At 38.7% G+C, this 18,564-nt stretch overlaps 1 protein-coding gene across 1 annotated transcript; it reads left to right on the top strand.

The window, feature by feature from the left end:
* Positions 1 to 2,175: 2,175 nt before the first annotated feature.
* mau2 (MAU2 sister chromatid cohesion factor) lies at positions 2,176 to 17,765 on the top strand. Its single transcript, XM_057842244.1, has 18 exons — positions 2,176 to 2,487; positions 2,814 to 2,897; positions 3,048 to 3,143; positions 3,461 to 3,555; positions 5,472 to 5,499; positions 6,410 to 6,565; positions 7,681 to 7,827; positions 9,246 to 9,336; positions 9,415 to 9,518; positions 9,601 to 9,678; positions 9,760 to 9,825; positions 9,924 to 10,007; positions 10,598 to 10,647; positions 11,006 to 11,083; positions 11,194 to 11,305; positions 13,402 to 13,492; positions 13,589 to 13,716; positions 16,193 to 17,765. Exons 1-18 carry the CDS (start codon positions 2,254 to 2,256, stop codon positions 16,265 to 16,267), a joined length of 1,797 nt encoding a protein of 598 aa, XP_057698227.1. The 5' UTR covers positions 2,176 to 2,253; the 3' UTR covers positions 16,268 to 17,765.
* The last annotated feature ends 799 nt before the right edge of the window (positions 17,766 to 18,564 follow it).

Here is an 18,564-nt window from a genome sequence, read left to right on the forward strand (position 1 = left end):
AATCGGGCAGAGTCAAGTGGAGAACTCTCGCGACACTTTGCGGGATCTTGGGTTGCCAGGTTTTGCTTGTCGTTTGCCGCAAAAAATGTTCAGCGTAATGGGAAAACATTTTTTAACAGCTCAAGGCGTAAAAGTAAGAATATTAAAAAAATAATAATCACATGTTTAATCATTTGAGTCATTGCATGTTTTTTGTTGTTGTCATTCGTTTATATTGTTGAAAAAAGGGTTGGCTTTATTATTTTTTTCTATTATTGTAGGAAATTAAGGGCATTAAATTAAGGGCAATTTAACCCTGTATAATGCAAGTAACTATTTTTTTGGTAATTTAGAAAACTTAACCCCATAAGGACCTGGCATCCACAGAAGTGGACAGCAAATTTTGGGTCATGTAGGCCACAAAACAGTATTAACATTTAGTGTGGCCTACATGACCCAAAATGTGATGTCCACATACGTAGGTGCCAGATCTCAGATATAATTACAGTGATACCTCGCTACTTTGTGCCCTCAGTCCACTGCATTTTTCAATAGATAAATAAATAAATAAATACATGTAGTATTTAATTGAGTTGTCCTGATCCGATCATGGTCTCTCACTCTCGCTCCTGCCGCTTTTCTGGGTCAGGCAGTCCACTGGAGTTGCTTATTAAAGTTAACGATGATAGTCAGACGTTAAGTTTTGATCTTGCCAGAGAGGCTTGTAAGCCAAAACTTCAAGAGCATCGCATACGTCAATCATCATTTAACTTGTTGAACAGTTGCTGGCAACTCATTGTGTGTAAGTGAGCAGCTTGAGCAGATTTGAGTGGACTCATTCATTGAAGCATTTAATAAAGACAAGCATTTTTCTACTTTATTCTTGTTTAGAAATAATTTGGTGGGACATTAACTCGTTCAAAACTTATCATAATTATTACATTTGAAGTGCTTAAAAAACATTCATTGAAAAAATTATATACATACACATATATTGTATATTGTTTTTATATTTTATTTATATATATTTTTGAAATTATACTTTGGGGGGAAAAAAGGGAAAACATGTCTCTCTCTTGTGTCAGTCTCTTGTCTCATGTATCTATTTTCAATGCTAAATCTGAATAAATACATTGAACCCACACACACAAAAAAATTGGGGGGGGGGGGGGGGCACTACGTCGCAGTTTTTCATTTATCGTGGCGGGTTCTGGTCTCCAATAACCGCGAAAAACGAGGGCTCGCTGTATATTTCTAATCATTAAAAAAAAAAAAAATACCCTTAATATTTAATGAATAAATGAAATTATAAATTAATTAAATGTAAACAAAAACACAATTCAAATGAATAATACCAACATTTTCTCTGGTTATGACACTAAATAAAATAACATTGAAAACAAATAACATTTTAAAATATTCCTTCTTTGTTGAAAACATTTTTTAAATCAATAAACACTAAACAAATAAAGAGCATAATTGCATTTATCTTACGTTATTTTAAATTTTTTATTACTATTTTAAAAGAAAATATATTAAAGTAAATACATAAGAAAATATTTTCTGCCACTTTCCTTTTTAAATAGAGAGAAAAAAATCATTATCATTATTAATATTTTTTAATAAGTAAGAGAAAAGTCACTATTAAATTAGTGAGTGCCCCATAAAGGGTCAAGGGAAATTCAAGCAGGACTATAATTATTAGACATGTAAAATCCTTGCCTACTTTGCTAAAAAAAAATAACACTTTCCCTTCTTTTTATTCACTCAAGTGGTGGTAGTGCACTTGAAGCTCACTTGGACCTCAGAATTTGGCTAGTAGCACAAAGCAAATAAATAAATAAATAAATAAATAAAGAATCAACCATACAATTGTTCAGAAGTGGAAGAATTTTTAAGTTGTGGCACTCACATTGTACTGCTGTTTGCATGAAACCTGGTTTATTTAGTCAGAGCTACGCTTAAGTACATTTGAAATAAACAGACTGACCCAAAAATATATATATTTATAGAATATTTTATTTTGTTATTTTCAGTTAGTTATGTTCAAGAGCGTAAGAAAACAAACAAACAAAAAATGCTATATTTTGTGGTCTGGTGACACAAATCAGTTGTCATGAGTGAATTGTGACAATAATTATATTAATGAGCGCATGTAAAAAGCAAAAGGGGACGAATTAGGTCACATTTGCAGGAACTAATGTTCGAACGTTAGCATCTGGCAACCCAGCAGCCTGGCCTGTGAGCGCTGAAAACTTGTTGTTGTCGGGGAAAATGGCGTCAAACGTAGAAGCCCCGGAGCGCTGGTACCTCGCCCTACTCGGCTTCGCGGAGCATTTCCGAACATCCAGTCCGCCCAAAATCCGCCTTTGCGTGCATTGTCTCCAAGCAGTATTCCAGTTCAAGCCGCCACAGAGGATAGAGGCCCGCACGCATCTCCAGCTGGGCTCGGTGCTTTACCACCACACCAAGAACAGCGATCTGGCCAGCAGCCACCTGGAGAAGGCGGTAAGCGGGATTAATGAGCTAGGAAAGCTCGGGGATGTAGCAACGGAGCTGGCGGGTGTAGGCCACAGCCTGGGAAACAACAAAACACCGGGCACTTTTTCAAGGCGCTTCGTTTACATCTGACAAATCGTCCTATAGCACTGTTTTGTAATCGTTGCATTTGTGTCACCGTCCTAATGAAACGTTTGTCCTCAATCGGCCGCTTTCATTCTTTTGGTCGCTGTGCAGAATTAGCTTCTGAATGGATTTCTAAATTGTCCAGCATCACAGAGTCAACTACAACGTGACGAGAAACTAGAATAACGTTTGTTTCCCCTCTCTTTTAGTGGTACATTTCCCAGCAAGTCCCCCAGTTCGAAGATGTCAAGTTTGAGGCTGCAAGCATTTTATCGGAACTCTTCTGCCAACAGGTAACATTTGGACGTCCATTTATCAGAGGGGTTTCATTGAAATATTCATGCATTAATGCAGTGTTAAATGCAAAATTCTTTGCATTTTTGTTTGTGTTAAGTAAACTCTCTATTAATACACATTTGCTGAAACTGTTGATCTATTTTCAGAATTTGGTGGACTCTGCAAAGCCTCTTCTGCGCAAGGCCATTCAGATTTCTCAGCAAACACCGTATTGGCACTGCAGACTGTTGTTCCAGCTGGCAGTATGTATCATACTTGTGCCGATTTCATTTTCTGGATACATCTCGTATGAAAGAAGTGGACTCGGCACTTTTTATCTTATACAGTCCTTTTTTTTTTACCACGGAAAACAAAATTAATTGACAGACATAGAAGCAGGTCCGATGTTGGGGTAATAAGAGACTTAAAGTTGAAAAAAACAAGATGACTTAAATACTCCATACTGATGTCTGAAGCCTGAACTCGACAAATCGCTACTCACATTGTGTCTCTGAAGTCATTTTTGCAGAATCACTAAGCTTAAAAATACTGAGTTTCACAAAAAGAATCTTTTTTATAGCAACTTCATACACTGGAGAAAGACTTGGTGTCCGCGTGTGACTTACTGGGTGTTGGAGCGGAGTACGCCCGCGTGGTGGGCTCGGAATACACAAGGTATGTCTAAGATCGAGTTTCAGATATACAGTGGTATAAAAAGTATCTGAACCTTTTGGAATTTCTCACATTTCTGCATAATATCACCATCAAATGTGATCTGATCTTTGTCAAAATCACACAGATGAGAAAATAGTGTCTGCTTTAACTAAAACCACACAAACATTTATAGTTATTCATATTTTAATGAGGATAGCATGGAAACAATGACAGAAGGGGGAAAATAAGTAACTTAACCCTCTGCCTAAGGAGACTTAAAGAGCAATTGAAACCAATTTTTACCAAACATTTTAAGTCGGGTGTGTGCCCAATCACTGATGAGTGGTTTAAAGCTGCCCTGCCCACTATGAAACACACACCTGGTAAGAATAGTCTTGATGGGAAGCATGGTCTGTTGTGCATCATGGCTCGTTTAAAAGAGCTGTCTGAAGACCTGCGATCAAGGATTGTTGATTTGTATAAAGCTGGGAAAGGATAGAAAACCATCTCTAAAAGTCTGGATGTTCATCAATCGACAGTCGGAGTAGTTATCTACAAATGGAGAGAATTTGGCACTATTGCTTCTCTCCCAAGGAGTGGCCGTCCACCAAAGATGACGCCAATAGTTCTTCGCAGAATACTCAGAGAGGTAAAAAAACACTGAGTGTCTGCTAAAGACTTACAGAAATCACTGGCACAGTCCAGTATCTTTGTGCACAAATCAACTATATGTAAAACTATGGCCAAAAATGTTGTTCATGGGAGGACTCCATGGAGGAAGCCACAGCTGTCTAAAAAAACACAAAAAAACATTGTTGCTCGTTTAATGTTCGCCAAAAGGCACTTGGACACTCCGCAGAAGTTTTGGCAAAATATTTTGTGGACTGATAAAACCAAAGTAGAATTGTATGGGAGTAACACACAACCTCATGTGTGAAGGAAAAATGGAACAGCTCGCCAACATCAACACCTCATCCCCACCGTGAAGCATGGTGGAGGGAGCATCATAATTTGGGGCTGTTTTCTTACCTCAGGGCCTGGACAACTTGCAATCATTAATGGAAGAATGAATTCAGAGGTTTATCGGGATGTTATGCAGGAAAACCTGAGGCCCTCAGTCAGAGAGCTGAAGCTTAAAAAGAGGATGAATGCTGCAACAAGACAATGACCCAAAACACAGATGTAAATTAACTTCAGAATGGTTTCAGGAGCACAAAATACACATTCTGGAGTAGCCAATTCAAAGTCCAGACTCGAACCCCATTGAGATGCTGTGGCATGACCTTAAGACCACGATTCATGCCAGACATCCCAGGAATCTGACTGAACTACAGCAGTTTTGTTGAGAAGAATAGGCAAAGATTAGTCCTGATCGATGTGCCAGACTGATCTGCAGCTACAGGAAGCATCTGGTTGAAGTTATTGGTGCCGAAAGGGGGGCCACAAAATATTAAACGTGATGGTTCACTTATTTTTCCCCCTTCTGTCATTGTTTGCATACTGTCCTCATTAAAATATGACAACCTATAAATGTTTGGGTGGTTTTAGTTAAAGCAGACACTGCTTTTTCATCTGTGTGGTTTTGACAAAGATCAGGTCACATTTCATGGTGATTTTATGCAGAAATATGAGAAATTCCAAAAGGTTAAGATACTTTTTCTAACCACTGTAGAATACAGCAAAATTATTACTATTTTTAAATGATATACTTATTTTGCAATTTGGGCTTTAAATCATCTCCAAACTGGACAGGCACCATTTTCAATGTTACTTGCATGCAGCGTATACATTTTGAATAACCTTTCCTTCTTTCTTGAGCCCATATTGATTTTTCTGAAATGCGTATTGGCACTGCCCCATTTAATTATGGCAGTGTAAATATTGACTGACTTGACTGATTGTGAGGAACGCTGACCTGATGCTTTTGTCTTTTCAAGGGCGTTGTTTCTCCTCAGTAAAGGCATGGTAAGTCAAACTTTGATTCAAGAAGTTGCATTACATAATTGCTGACAGACAGTTGTGGGTCGCATTGACAAGAATGAAAGAATAGTAATGTGTTAATAAAAAAGGGTTATCAAGTTTGAGAAATAAAGTTGCGAAATGAAATATTTGTGATATGAAAAATATTGCATAGACGTGTGTCATTATTGACCCATTAATTTATGGCAAATTCTTGTGCAAGTTATAATTACTCATTCATTAACGCCTATTAATATGATGACTCCTAAGCATTGTTTCGGTGTATAAGCCGGGGCATTTTAATAAATCTCAAATTTTCTATGATATTGTCTTAAAATTTAAATTAAATAATTTTATGTTTTTTTTTTTTTTTTTTCCTTAAAATGCAAAACTTTTTCTATTGCTTATTTCCCCCCCTCTTAAAACGACAATTACTATTAAAATATTTTATTTAAATCCCACAAATTTTTGACACTTTCTCATAACGCATTGAAACTAAAATTTCGGATCTTTCTCTTATACTAAGTTTCTACCTTCAGTTTTTTAAATTTTTTTTATACCTTTTTTCATTTGAGTAACAAATTCATATCTCTATTTACTTTTCTTACACTAACAGGCTTGCCTGGTGATGAACCATTTCTCGTTAATGACAAATAGTCAATAATCATTTTATTTTTGTTTTATTTTTATTTATTTATTTTTATTCTGTGATTAAATGCGATCTTTTGTCTTGGTTTTTACGTTGTGTTGATTTAAATGTGATTTTTATGGTCTTCATGTGATGTAAAGCACTTTGAATTGCCTTGTGTTGAATTGTGCTATATAAATAAATTTGCCTTGCCTTGCCTTGCCTTTTAAATTGTTCAAACAAACTTTTATGTTTTTTCCATGATGTACATTTTTTCTGACCATACAGCTGCTACTAATGGAGAGGAAGCTTGGCGAGGTGCATCCCTTGCTTACACTTTGCGGAACCATTGTGGAGAACTGGCAGGGAAACCCCATCCAGAAGGAGTCCCTGAGGGTCTTCTTCCTAGTCCTACAGGTCACACACTACCTGGATGCTGGACAGGTACAGTCAGGATGGTGTCAATTAGGCATGTGCTGGTATGAAATTCTGACGGTATGATAACCTTAAGCCAAAATATCACGGTATTGCAATTACAACTCTAAAATGTGTTACCTTGAGATATCTGGGTAAAGAAAAAAACTTTTTTCCATTGAACAGAGTTTTTATTTTTCAAAAAGTATTAGCAAATTGGAACATAATTATAATGTGAAGTTGAAATAAATTAAAAATAACACAACATTCTAAATTAAAATAAATGCAGTCCTTTAGGTGGGCCTAAGCCCATAGCCACAGCTCAACATTATTATCATGACAAAAAAATAAATAATTAAAAAACATATATAATTTCCATAAAAAGATGTGCGTATGACTATGTTTACATGATACACTCGCTTTCTCATCCCAGAGAGTGGTCAGAGAGAGAAAAAAAAACATGTTTTACCACCGCTGGACACACTAAACACGCTGGCGTTAACTCTCGTAGCTCGTGGGAAATGTTCATGACAGTGTTTACTAACTTTTAATTTTGTATAAATGCGAAATCATATTGGAGGAATTGCCTCCTCAGCAGCCACTCTCCGCAAACATGTCTTACATGTAGGTTGGCCCTCCTCCTCTAAGCCGCAGCCATCTGTAACTTTTCTGAAGCCGAAGTGTTCCCATACCAGCTATTTCGTTTTCGTCGATGGGGGAGAAAGTTCAGGAGTATCACCTCCTCCAGTCATCGTTTAGTTTAAGTTTATTGTCCCCTAAGAAGGGGGAAACTTGTCTTACAGCAGGTAAGCATACAGATAGCGTGTAGCACAGCTGACTCACTGACACTGAGCAACAACCGGTGGTGGAGGGTCGAGCCTTGCAGCTGGAACGAGAGATTTCTCTCTGCATTTTTGGGAGATAAAATATCGCTAATACCATAGAGACGATATGACGGGAAATGTTTGTGGTTTTGAAACCTTGACGTTTTCATACCACGGTATACCTTGAAACCGGTAAATGGCACATGTCTAGTGTCTATATAATTCTTTTGTCTTCTCTCTCTTATGAGACTGTGTTGATTTTCCTAATAGTGTCACTTGTAACAGTTTCTTGTTGATACAATCCCATACATGTTCCCTCAGGTAAAGAGCGTGAAGCCTTGTTTAAAGCAGCTGCAGCAGTGCATCCAGACCATCTCTACACTCCACGATGATGAGATTCTTCCCAGCAACCCAGCTGACCTCTTCCATTGGCTCCCTAAGGAGCACATGTGTGTCCTTGTTTATCTGGTAAGCGATTCTTAAAAATCCACCCTCCCCCCCATTCTCTGCCATCCTGAATATGAACTGCAAGCTTTTATGTAATGATGGTTGATTTTCGAAAGAAAATTTCTCTGAGATCATCATTCATTTGTATTAATTCTGTGCAAAGTCCTAAATCTTACCATCATAAAATCTTTATCGACTAATTTTTTTAATTGGGTCAGGCTAGGGCTTGGCAATTTTATGATCGTGGAAAAATTTGAGGTTCATTTCATGAGTATATTTTACTGCATGTACAGTGCTGCTCGAAAGTTTGTGAACCCCACAGCGATGGTCAGATTTTTTGTAAAAAAAACTAAAATAACCTTATTAAATGTTAAGTTATACCCAAATCCACAATACTGACATTCCAAATAATGGACTGAAACAAAAGAAATAGTTATATTGTCATTCTTTATTTAACAAAAGTGGTTGATTTAAGAAAAACTCAGATATCATGTGTGCAAAAGTATGTGAACCCCTTCAGTTAATAGGATATTGCGCCTCCTTTTGCAGAGATTACCTCAACCAAACGGTTTCTGTAGTGACTAATCAGCCTCTCACATCTACTTTGGGGGATTTTTGCCCATTCTTCCTTGCAGAACGCAGTCAGTTGAGAGAGGTTTGATGGGCGTCTGGCATGAACTGCTCGCTTCAGGTCCCGCCACAGCATTTCAATGGGATTTAGGTCAGGACTTTGACTGGGCCAGTCCAGAACACGAATCTTCTTCTTTTTCAGCCATTCCTTGGTTGTATTGCTGGAATGCTTTGGATCATTATCATGTTGCATGATCCACCTTCTGCCAAGCTTTAACTTCAAAACAGATGGCGTCAGGTTATGTTCTAGGATTTGACAATATTCCTCAGAATTCATGATTCCCTGGACTATGTGGAGTTGTCCAGGTCCTGAGGATGAAAAGCAAGCCCAGATCTTGACATTCCCACCTCTATGCTTCACTGTTGGGAGAAGGTTCTTTTGGTGGTATGCAGTGTTGACTTTTCGCCAGACATGGCGGTTTTGGTTGTGACCAAACAGTTCAATTTTGCACCTACATCAGTTGATGAAAACTCTTTTTAATTTAGTCTCGACAACACAACTGTTAAAAAAAACAAAAAAAAAACTACTGAATTGATTGATTAGGAAATCAGGTTGAAATAATAGAAAATTCCAAAATGTTGAGGGGGTTCACAAACTTTTGAGCAGCACTGTAAACGGCCAGTGTTCCCTGAGATATTAATAATGATGCCACACATAATAAGTCAATATTAACAGTTGCAAGGACAAATGTAACTTATTATTTATTTTACCTGAAACTTGTGCCATCTTCAAATGACAAAAAATCGTGTCTTTTTTTCGTTTCTTGACCACTTATTATCCTTCTAATGTGGCCACATCTTGGTGACAGGTGACAGTGATGCACTCCATGCAAGCGGGCTATCTGGAGAAAGCACAGAAGTACACAGACAAGGCACTAATGCAACTAGAAAAACTAAAAAGTAGGTGTTTTTTTTGTGTGCGTTTTCCAAACAATTGTAGTCGACAGTCCCTCACTCACGATCCTTGTCTGTTGATAGTGTTGGACTGCAGCCCTATCCTTTCTACCTTTCAAGTCATTCTACTGGAGCACATCATCATGTGCAGGCTCGTCACAGGCCACAAGGCCACCGCATTACAGGAGGTATTTTCAACCTCTGTCCCTGCTTGTTCTGGTTAATTGATGTTAGAAAATACACACAATGACACGCTTTCTTGCCGTTCAGATCTCACAGGTATGTCAGCTTTGCCAACAGTCTCCCAGGTTATTCAACAACCATGCTGCCCAGCTCCACACTTTATTAGTGAGTATTTTAGCCTATTTTGGGGGGCAAATTTAAGTTTTAGACACAACAAGGAATAATTTGATGTTCTACTTCTTTCAGGGCCTCTACTGTATCTCTGTAAACTGTATGGATAATGCAGAAGCACAGTTTACCACAGCTTTGCGGGTGAGTGTCCCTCTTTTCAACGCATGCATTTGGATCAACTTCTTGTCTGCTCTGAGGTATTCGCTCATGCTGACTCAAATGTGTCTTTTGTGTTGTAGCTCACCACACACCAGGAACTGTGGACTTACATCGTCACCAACTTGGCCAGCGTTTACATTAGGGAAGGCAACCGACACCAAGAGGTCTGACAGTATAAGTTCAATATTTGTAAAAGAAAATAATGTAGTTGGTTATTAAGGGTGTAACGGTACATGTAATAGTATTGAACCGTTTCGGAACGTGGTAGTCGGTTCGGAACCGACGCTTACCGAACGAGTTTCTGACGTAATATAACCCTTACTTTTCGAGGCTGTGAGTCGATCGGGTTACAGTTTCTTTGTGTAGATTATATTTACTCCGTCTTCTCTACTATGAGGACCAACACAGTAGGATAGTCCAGAAACGTCAACGGCGCGACAACGTGGCCGCCGTGAGAACGCAGTGAAACGCGGGCGTTAGAGTCAATCAGCCAATGCACACCAGTCGCAGTGCGGCCGCGTGTATGAGACGATTAGTTAATTGTCGTCTTCTGTAGACATTGGTCACCGCTTCATGGGTAGTCCCAAATTGAAATATTTTGGTATGGCAATTTTCCCACCAGATGGCGCTATAACATATAATTTAAGGGATTTATAATAATCCAGTTTATTTAGGAGAATGGTATAGGAAACCATGTATTATTGTTGCATTAGAATTAGAATATTGTTTGATGCTATTCCATTCTCCACTTCAGTTGTACAGCCTCTTGGAGAGAATAAACCCAGACCACAACTTCCCAGTCAGGTAAGATGAATTTCATTTTTTTCTCTCAGTCCTAGACGGCATTATCAGGCTATTTAGAAAACAAAGGAATGTAATTTGATTTACATATTTTAAACTTACAAAGACTGTAAATTTACATTCAACAATGATAATAATGAATACACTTTCAAATTTAATCAAATCCAGCACAAGCTATCGATGGAAAGCATTTTTATTAGTTTAGGTGTGTGTGAAAAAGGATCTATCAGATGTTGTAAATGTCTTTGGTTGGCATGTTTTAAAATTCTTCTAGTGTTTCTTATTAAGTGTCAAGTGAGTTCTGTATAATTCATTTTGTAAAGTACAATTCGGCTGGAGTAACATCTCGCTCTTTGTTCAGCTCACATTGTCTCCGTGCGGCTGCCTTTTACATCCGGGGACTGTTGTCCTTCTTCCAAGGCCGCTACAACGAGGCCAAGTAAGAGAATTTTTTTTTTTTTTTTTTGCCATCCACCACAAAGTGTCTAATGCAAACCACACCCGAGACTCGGCTTTTAATGTTTTCAATTCTTGTTGTCCTCTTTCTAGACGCTTCTTAAGAGAAACTTTAAAGATGTCTAATGCAGAGGACCTGAACAGACTCACTGCATGCTCGCTGGTTCTACTGGGCCACATATTCTATGTGCTGGGAAACCACAGAGTAAGACTAAATTACTATGCTTATTTTATATTGATATCCTATACAATTTTTAAATTATTACAATGGCTTAAAGTGGTATTAAAGTCTTTATTTTTTTTAAACATTCTTTTTCATAAACTTGGATGCAATTTTGCCTGGTTTGCCCAAAAATTAATATTGAATGTGCCCAAAATACCACTTTTCAAGTTATTTATTAGGTTGACTTGGGTTCCTGCAAAAGTTTAATTCCGTTAATATTCAGCTGACTGGATCCAATTTGAATATTCAGTGTTTGAATTTTAAATCTTTGCTCTGATTGACTGTCAGTGGAGTAGGTCTGTCAGCGGGAAGCTCGTAGGACTTGGCAATGCTTGTGGTGACTTTGACACATCATAGAGACGCAGACTACAGTCGTTTTTCAATGACAACAAGCTTCATTATTGCACAATTATACAAAATAAAATATTTACTTACTTGAGATTCCAGCTTCTACGGGGTTCTGTGCCCTTGTGCATGTAGAGAGGTGTATTTCAGTCCGAAGGTAAGCTTTTGCCAGGACTTCCTGGTTCTGAAAGGCCTAGGTATTTCTATTTCTACTGAAATAAAACATCAACTCTCTTGATGCCAACACGTTCACATGGTGTGTCAAGACTGAATGACACAGTCGTCCTGCAAACATCTGGAGACCACGCACAGGGGATGGGGTGGGGCGAGTCGATTTAGGACCAGGTGAGGAGGCCAACTTTTGCCAGCATCCAACCTAGAAAAGTGCCGGCTAGAAGCTTTGGCGGAGTGGCGGTCACAGGAAAAAAAGGAGACAATGACAGGCAATGGTCGTGCAACAAGAGTATTGTACTAAACAACAGCAAATGCACATGCATAGACTTAAATATTGCTTTTATATACAGTGGTACCTCGACATTTGATCCTTTTGACATAAGACATAAAACTTGACCCGTCATTTATCTCGACATATGATGACATGCTCAAATTATGACGATTTATGACAGCGTCGCAATTTCATTGTTTTCCTGGAAGACTGACGCGCGGCGGATTTTCTTGTGAGAGAAATCAACATGGGTCCCAAGAACGTTAGTGCAGGAGGTGGAAAAAAGTGTCGCTTACCAGTGAAATTTAGAAGAAAATGATAAGAAAATATGAGCGTGGTTTGCATGTGAGTGAACTGGCTCGACAATATGGCCGGTCTACTCTGTCCTCCGTTTGCCAGTAAGTTAAGGTGACAATAAAACGCTTTTTTATTTCTGATTTATTAATTTTGTAAAATCGGCAAGGAAAGCCGACAAGGTTCTAAATCATTTATTTCAGAACTTGTGCAACACAACACGGCTACTGTCCGCCATAGCCGACGCAAACAACAACATGAAAAGAAAAACTTCCTACTGCTCCGCACCTCTCTTGCGTCAGTCACACGGTGCGTTCAGGAACAGCATACAAAACACAACCACCAAATTAGAACCAGATTCATTACATTAATATTATTCTGATTCGTATTTATAATGTATTTGTTTTGCTATGTGTAATTGCTATTTTTGATTGTACCAGCAGTATTTATTAAGGATGTACCATGGGTTTTTGGGCTGTGGAACAAATTAATCGAATTATAATGTAATCTTATTGGAAAATCCCGCTTGACATACAACCATTTCGACTCGCTTATAAACCACGTCCTGGAACGAATTAAATTTGTAAGTATGTATGAATGTACCACTGTACTATTGAGCTTAATATGACACACTTTAGAACCTGGACGTGGCAACCTCCAGGTGGCTTTTGTCAGTGCTGGAGTACTTAGTGCTCCCAACATTAGTGGGTGAAGAGTAAGAAGGACGAGGGCAGGTACATGTATTATACCGCATAGTTTGATGTCACACTGTAACCAATTTCTAAATCTATCGTCTGCAGAACAAATGCACTCGCAAACGTGATAGTAATTAAGTAAAAAAACTACATAGGTACCACAGTTAAACCAGGGCACACTCCAATTTTGAGCCATCTAAATCATGAAACAATTCAAACTGTTGTGAAATGACTTCATTTCCTCTTTAAAGCTTGAACTGTTGTTAAAGGTTTATCACATTCTGATTTGTTCCTTGTAGGAAAGCAACAACATGGTGGTACCTGCCATGCAGCTGGCTAGCAAGATCCCCGACATGTCTGTGCAGCTTTGGTCCTCTGCGCTGTTGAAAGGTACATTTATTTTTCTTTGTTGTTAGCAAAATGTATGAATAAAAATGAAAATAGTATGACTGTCCTTTGTGTCAAACCATGCCATGTGCGCCACAGATTTGAACAAAGCACTTGGGAACACTATGGATGCCCACGAAGCAGCCCAGATGCACCAAAATTTTTCCCAGCAGCTTCTGCAGGATCACATCGCGGCCTGCAGTCTCCCCGAGCACAACCTCATCAGTGTATGTAAAGCACTTGACTGTTGTCCAATGCTCTCAAAATGTCAAAAACTTTTCTCGAAACAAAAAGTAAGGCTAATGGTAGAAAGGAAATATACCGTAATTTCGGCAATATAGAGCGGTTAAAAAATTATATGCTGCACCTGACTATTAAGACGCATGTGTCCATATCTTAATATGGGATAAATACAGAGCAAGATGTTGGACAGAAAGATTTGATTGATCAAAAATACCTTTATTGATCAAATTACCATCAGCACGCGGAGTTCAATCCTCCTCATCATAGGCAGTGGCCTGTCAGGAAAGCTAGACAAGTCCCACTCGTCCTCTTTCAGGTAGTCTGAAACCATAAAAACAAAAGTTGCAAAAGGTCACGATATATAAAGAAAAAAATAAATAAAATCCACTTTACCTAGACGTTTAAGCTTAACATGGACAAAGTCCTCTTAGAAATCTACTTAGTATTTGCTGAACTTGGGGATAATGACTGTCAGCACCAGCCCTAGCATAGCAGCTTTCTTGTAGCATATTGTGGCTATCCATCCTCTTTAAATCTATCAAACCACCAATGTCTAGCCTTAAACTGTTCCTCTGTAATGGCATCAAGCATAGGACTGATATTTTTGTCGACAACAAAGTCTTCAAGTGCAGGTTGAAAAGGGCTATTCGGTGCTTGCGTAACATCCTCTTGTCATAGCAAACAGTGGATATCTATCCTTTATGAATATGTCTCATCACCCATGGTTAAACTTAAATCGTTTTTTTCTGTACCGGCACGTAGTATTTGATGGAGCCCTGTTCGATACGAAATTTCCCCAGTTTTTTATGAAATCTGACGAAGCGGCTGGCTGGGTTTGTCGATGCTAGCGTAGTAGCTGAAGCCATGTTGTGGACATTTTTTTATATCTATTCTTTTAAAATATTTCTAATGACGCACTGTAGCAGCTGAATGCCATGTTGTGGCCAATTTTTGATATCTATTCTTTTAAAATATTTCTAATGATGCACCGGGTCGCGAATATCCATTAATAGACTTCATTATTAACTCATTGGGTGCCACCGACCGCAATAGACGTGTAGGCTAGCAGCGAATGAACACACACCCTCTCATTTGAATTCTGAGCAGAAAAATGAAAAGAGACACATGAATGGACGTCTATCATCGTCAGTGGCACTGATTTAAAGCTGCAGGGTTAAAATGGACAAAACAAAGTAGTGGCTCATGGTCTGAAAACTACAGTAATTGCTTTTTTATTTGACAGAGACAACTGAGGCTACATCTACACAAGGACGGATAATGGCCTTAAACATGTAATTAGTTGGACCATACGGCATGTCGGCTACATTACTATGCATATTATGTGGATTAGTTGTTGGACGGATAATGTAGGCGCGGAATATTACACGCCGCTTAATATGGACTGCTGTTTCCGTACAACAATCGGATACTAAGGAAGTGACGTCATGCCATCGCCATTTTTAGTGCTGCATGACAGCATCGTAAACGATGAAGGCGGACGATCACGACCTGGCATTCCTGCTCCTCTTCCCTTTTCCACACATTTTTCTTCAACCTTTAAACTACGCCGCAATAATATGCTTCAATTCAGTGCCCATTTGTGGTCCTCCCATCGCGGATGACGCTGAGATGAGCATTTTTTACAGAGCTCATCTCCCGCGTTGTCTCCGATCAGCCAGCTGTGGGGCTGGCCTCTCCCAACTCAATGCCGACCGAACATGAGTATATAAAAATGCGTACAGGAAAATTAAATCCCGAAAAGTGACCTGCGTGGTACCCCCAGTCAAAGAGGCGTGCGATCAACTTTTTTCCCATGACATTTCTGCCTGTCAAAACTGTCTCCATTTCCAGGATCGCCACTGTTACGCACAAGCACTCCTGGTTGCGGCTTCCAGGAAATATACGCAGCGCCACACCATATACTGCTATTTGTTATTTTCCAAGTGGTGAGAGCGCAACTGAGAATTGATTTTAACATCCCAAGTTACGATGTCAGGCTTATTTCAATCACAACTCGGCGTCTGCTCGTGAAAGCCAAGCGTGCTCTCCCTTCACTCTCGCTCCTGCGTGATGTGTTCAATTGCATTCATGAAAAAAAAAAACATGATCACAAAATAATGACAGTCTAGAAAGTGTAGTAAATTTGCTGGTGGCGAGTAATGAGTTTCTGGTTCAGAGGTAAACCGCGCGGGCGATGACGTAACATATGAGGCTGCTCCTTTCTACGCATGCGTAGTATGCGCAAATGCGGGTGTACTTTGCAGAAGCAGAGGGGCCTTAAACGCGCCTTAAACTTAAGTGTGGACAGGTATAAAAATAGTCGGCAAAATGCCCTGGAGAAAATGATCTGTCCTAATGTAGACGTAGCCTGAGAACAATTTGGTAGTCAACAGCTTTAGAGATTATTCACTGCTGGTATCAATATATATATAAACACGTGCCTGGCTTTGTGTTTTATAGTGGACTGACGGCCCTCCTCCTGTCCAGATCCAAGCCCAGAACGGTCCCACCACCAGCCTTGCAAGCTTGCTATGAGAAGGACTGTGTAGGTGTGTGTCAATGTGTGCGCGACTGTGTTCTATGTATATGCGTGTGTGTGTGTCTTTGAGAGAGAGTAAGTGCGTGCAGCTGGTACATTATCACAACAAACGGCATCTAAAAAGTTTGTATCTGGATCATTTTTCAGCAAGATTTAAGTAGTTTATTTTTTCCATTTCACTTCTATTATGATTTGCTGTAAAACATTTACCACTACTGTTGTCTGGTTGGAGCAAGGCAAGAAATTTGGGCTGGTTTAATTTGGGCTGGGGTAGGCTATTTTAAAACTAAGTAGACCTCCTAAAAATTCTTCCAAACATTTAACCCACACATGCTCATTGTATACGATCCTAAACATTTAAAACCTGAAATAGAATAATGGTTCCCTACCCCATTTTAACTCATTGGCTGCCATTGACAGCAATAGACGTCCATTCCGCTTGAACTGAGAGGGCTGGCTGCGAATGAACAAATGCTCATTCGCTGTCAGCCCTGCCAGTTCAAATAAAATTGGACGTCTACTCGTGAAAAACTAAATTTAAATTCACAGCAGAAGAATGAAAAGAGCTGCATGATTGGACGTCTACCATCGTCATTGGCACTGAATGAGTTAAGAGCTTGTCCACTTCAACTTGGGGCCATGCTCTGCTTCTGCCAGCGTAATTTTCCTTTCGTTCGGAAGATGAAGCGAAACAGTAGATAGACAGGAGGGTAGTAAAGATATAGAAGAAATTAATTTATTCATATTTTTGTATCTGTTGTTAAATATTTGACATCATGCTTTTGTTTTTTTGGATGTATTTGTTTTCACATGCATGGAAGTTACTGATGTTGGACTCCTTGTACATTAGTTTCTGGCCTGGGTTTGCGAGTAAGATAAACTTGGTAGATATTTTTTGCACAAAATCCATAAATGAGAAGTAAAAAGACGTCTTGTAATATATTTTCACACAAAATGATCAGTTGGAATGTCACATTTTTGCTAAATTAAGAGTGAGGATGCATTTCTAAGAAAGTTCAGTGTTCAATATGTGTGGATCCGACATCCATGCAAATTTTTTATATTATTTCGTTTCTTCCCCCTTCCGTAATATACTATGTTAAATTCGACAAATCAAGGTTTATTTTTTTTTGTCAGCTAACCGTAATCTTCAGAGCTTGTTGATTTTTCTACTTATATTTTTGTTACGATCTCAATTTGTCCCAATTAGTTCTTCTTAATTGTGTTCTTTACAGTCTGTGTGTGTGAATTTACCACTCATCGAACCTTTTATTGTACAGTGACATTTTATAAAGGTAATTTAGTAAAATGTCATGTATTTTTAGCCCTAATGATGTAGAGATTTCAATGCTTGGTATTTAAGGCACTCTGTTAAGGACACAGTTTAAACTCGAGTACTAGTTATACTCTATCAATGAATATGTTTTTAATGCTCATGATGTTTTCAATAATTTTTCCAATAAAAACATGAAACAACAACAACAACCTTTGTTATTACAAGTTTATATTTCCATTAAATACAATATTTGTACAAGGGTGGCCAAAACTCTACGTTGAAGGACATTTAGGGAATTATTTTAAAAAAGGCGTAAATACTTAGCAGCTTGAACCTTTTCTAGACGTGGAAAAGAAGCCATGACATTGGTGGTGCAAAAACTTTAGATTTTTTGTTTGAATTTCAAATGTTTTTGTGACACCATTAAGTGAAAAAAGTGAGTTTTAAAAATGGCCTCAAGGGGGTGCGCGACTTCCAAAAAGTGCAACTTTCGAATAGCACACTTGACTTGGATATTTCCTACTTATCGTTTTCATATTGCGTTATGGATTTCGAGGAATTAACTGGATTAATCCAACACCTACCCCATAAACTTGCGTTTTACAAACCTTTTTGCGTCGTTCATTGCGTTATTCATGTTGGCCAATATGATTGCAGTATACTATCTGAATTTGAGTCCACAAAGTAAAAAAAAAAAAAAAAATTGAACTGCGTCCTCAAACGCAAACGCCTAATTGTAAGATAGTTAGTCCCCAAGGATTCCTGTTTTAATCAGCAAACTATAAGTATAACAACATAACTTTCAATTTTTTTTATTTTTACATTATGCTGGAATGCATGGCACGCATGTTTTTCCAACAGCAGAGTAGACGGAAGCCAACATTTCCTAGGTGTTGTAAACGCGGCATGACGTCGCCTGTGGTGGCACACATTAGCAACCGGAGTGGCAGCGGACAGACGAGAGGGGTTCCCCTGGATTTTTTTTTTTTTTTTTTTTAACGCAGAAGGAAGCAAAAT

This window comes from Corythoichthys intestinalis, chromosome 7 (assembly GCF_030265065.1).
Source record: "Corythoichthys intestinalis isolate RoL2023-P3 chromosome 7, ASM3026506v1, whole genome shotgun sequence".
Lineage (NCBI taxonomy): Eukaryota > Metazoa > Chordata > Actinopteri > Syngnathiformes > Syngnathidae > Corythoichthys > Corythoichthys intestinalis.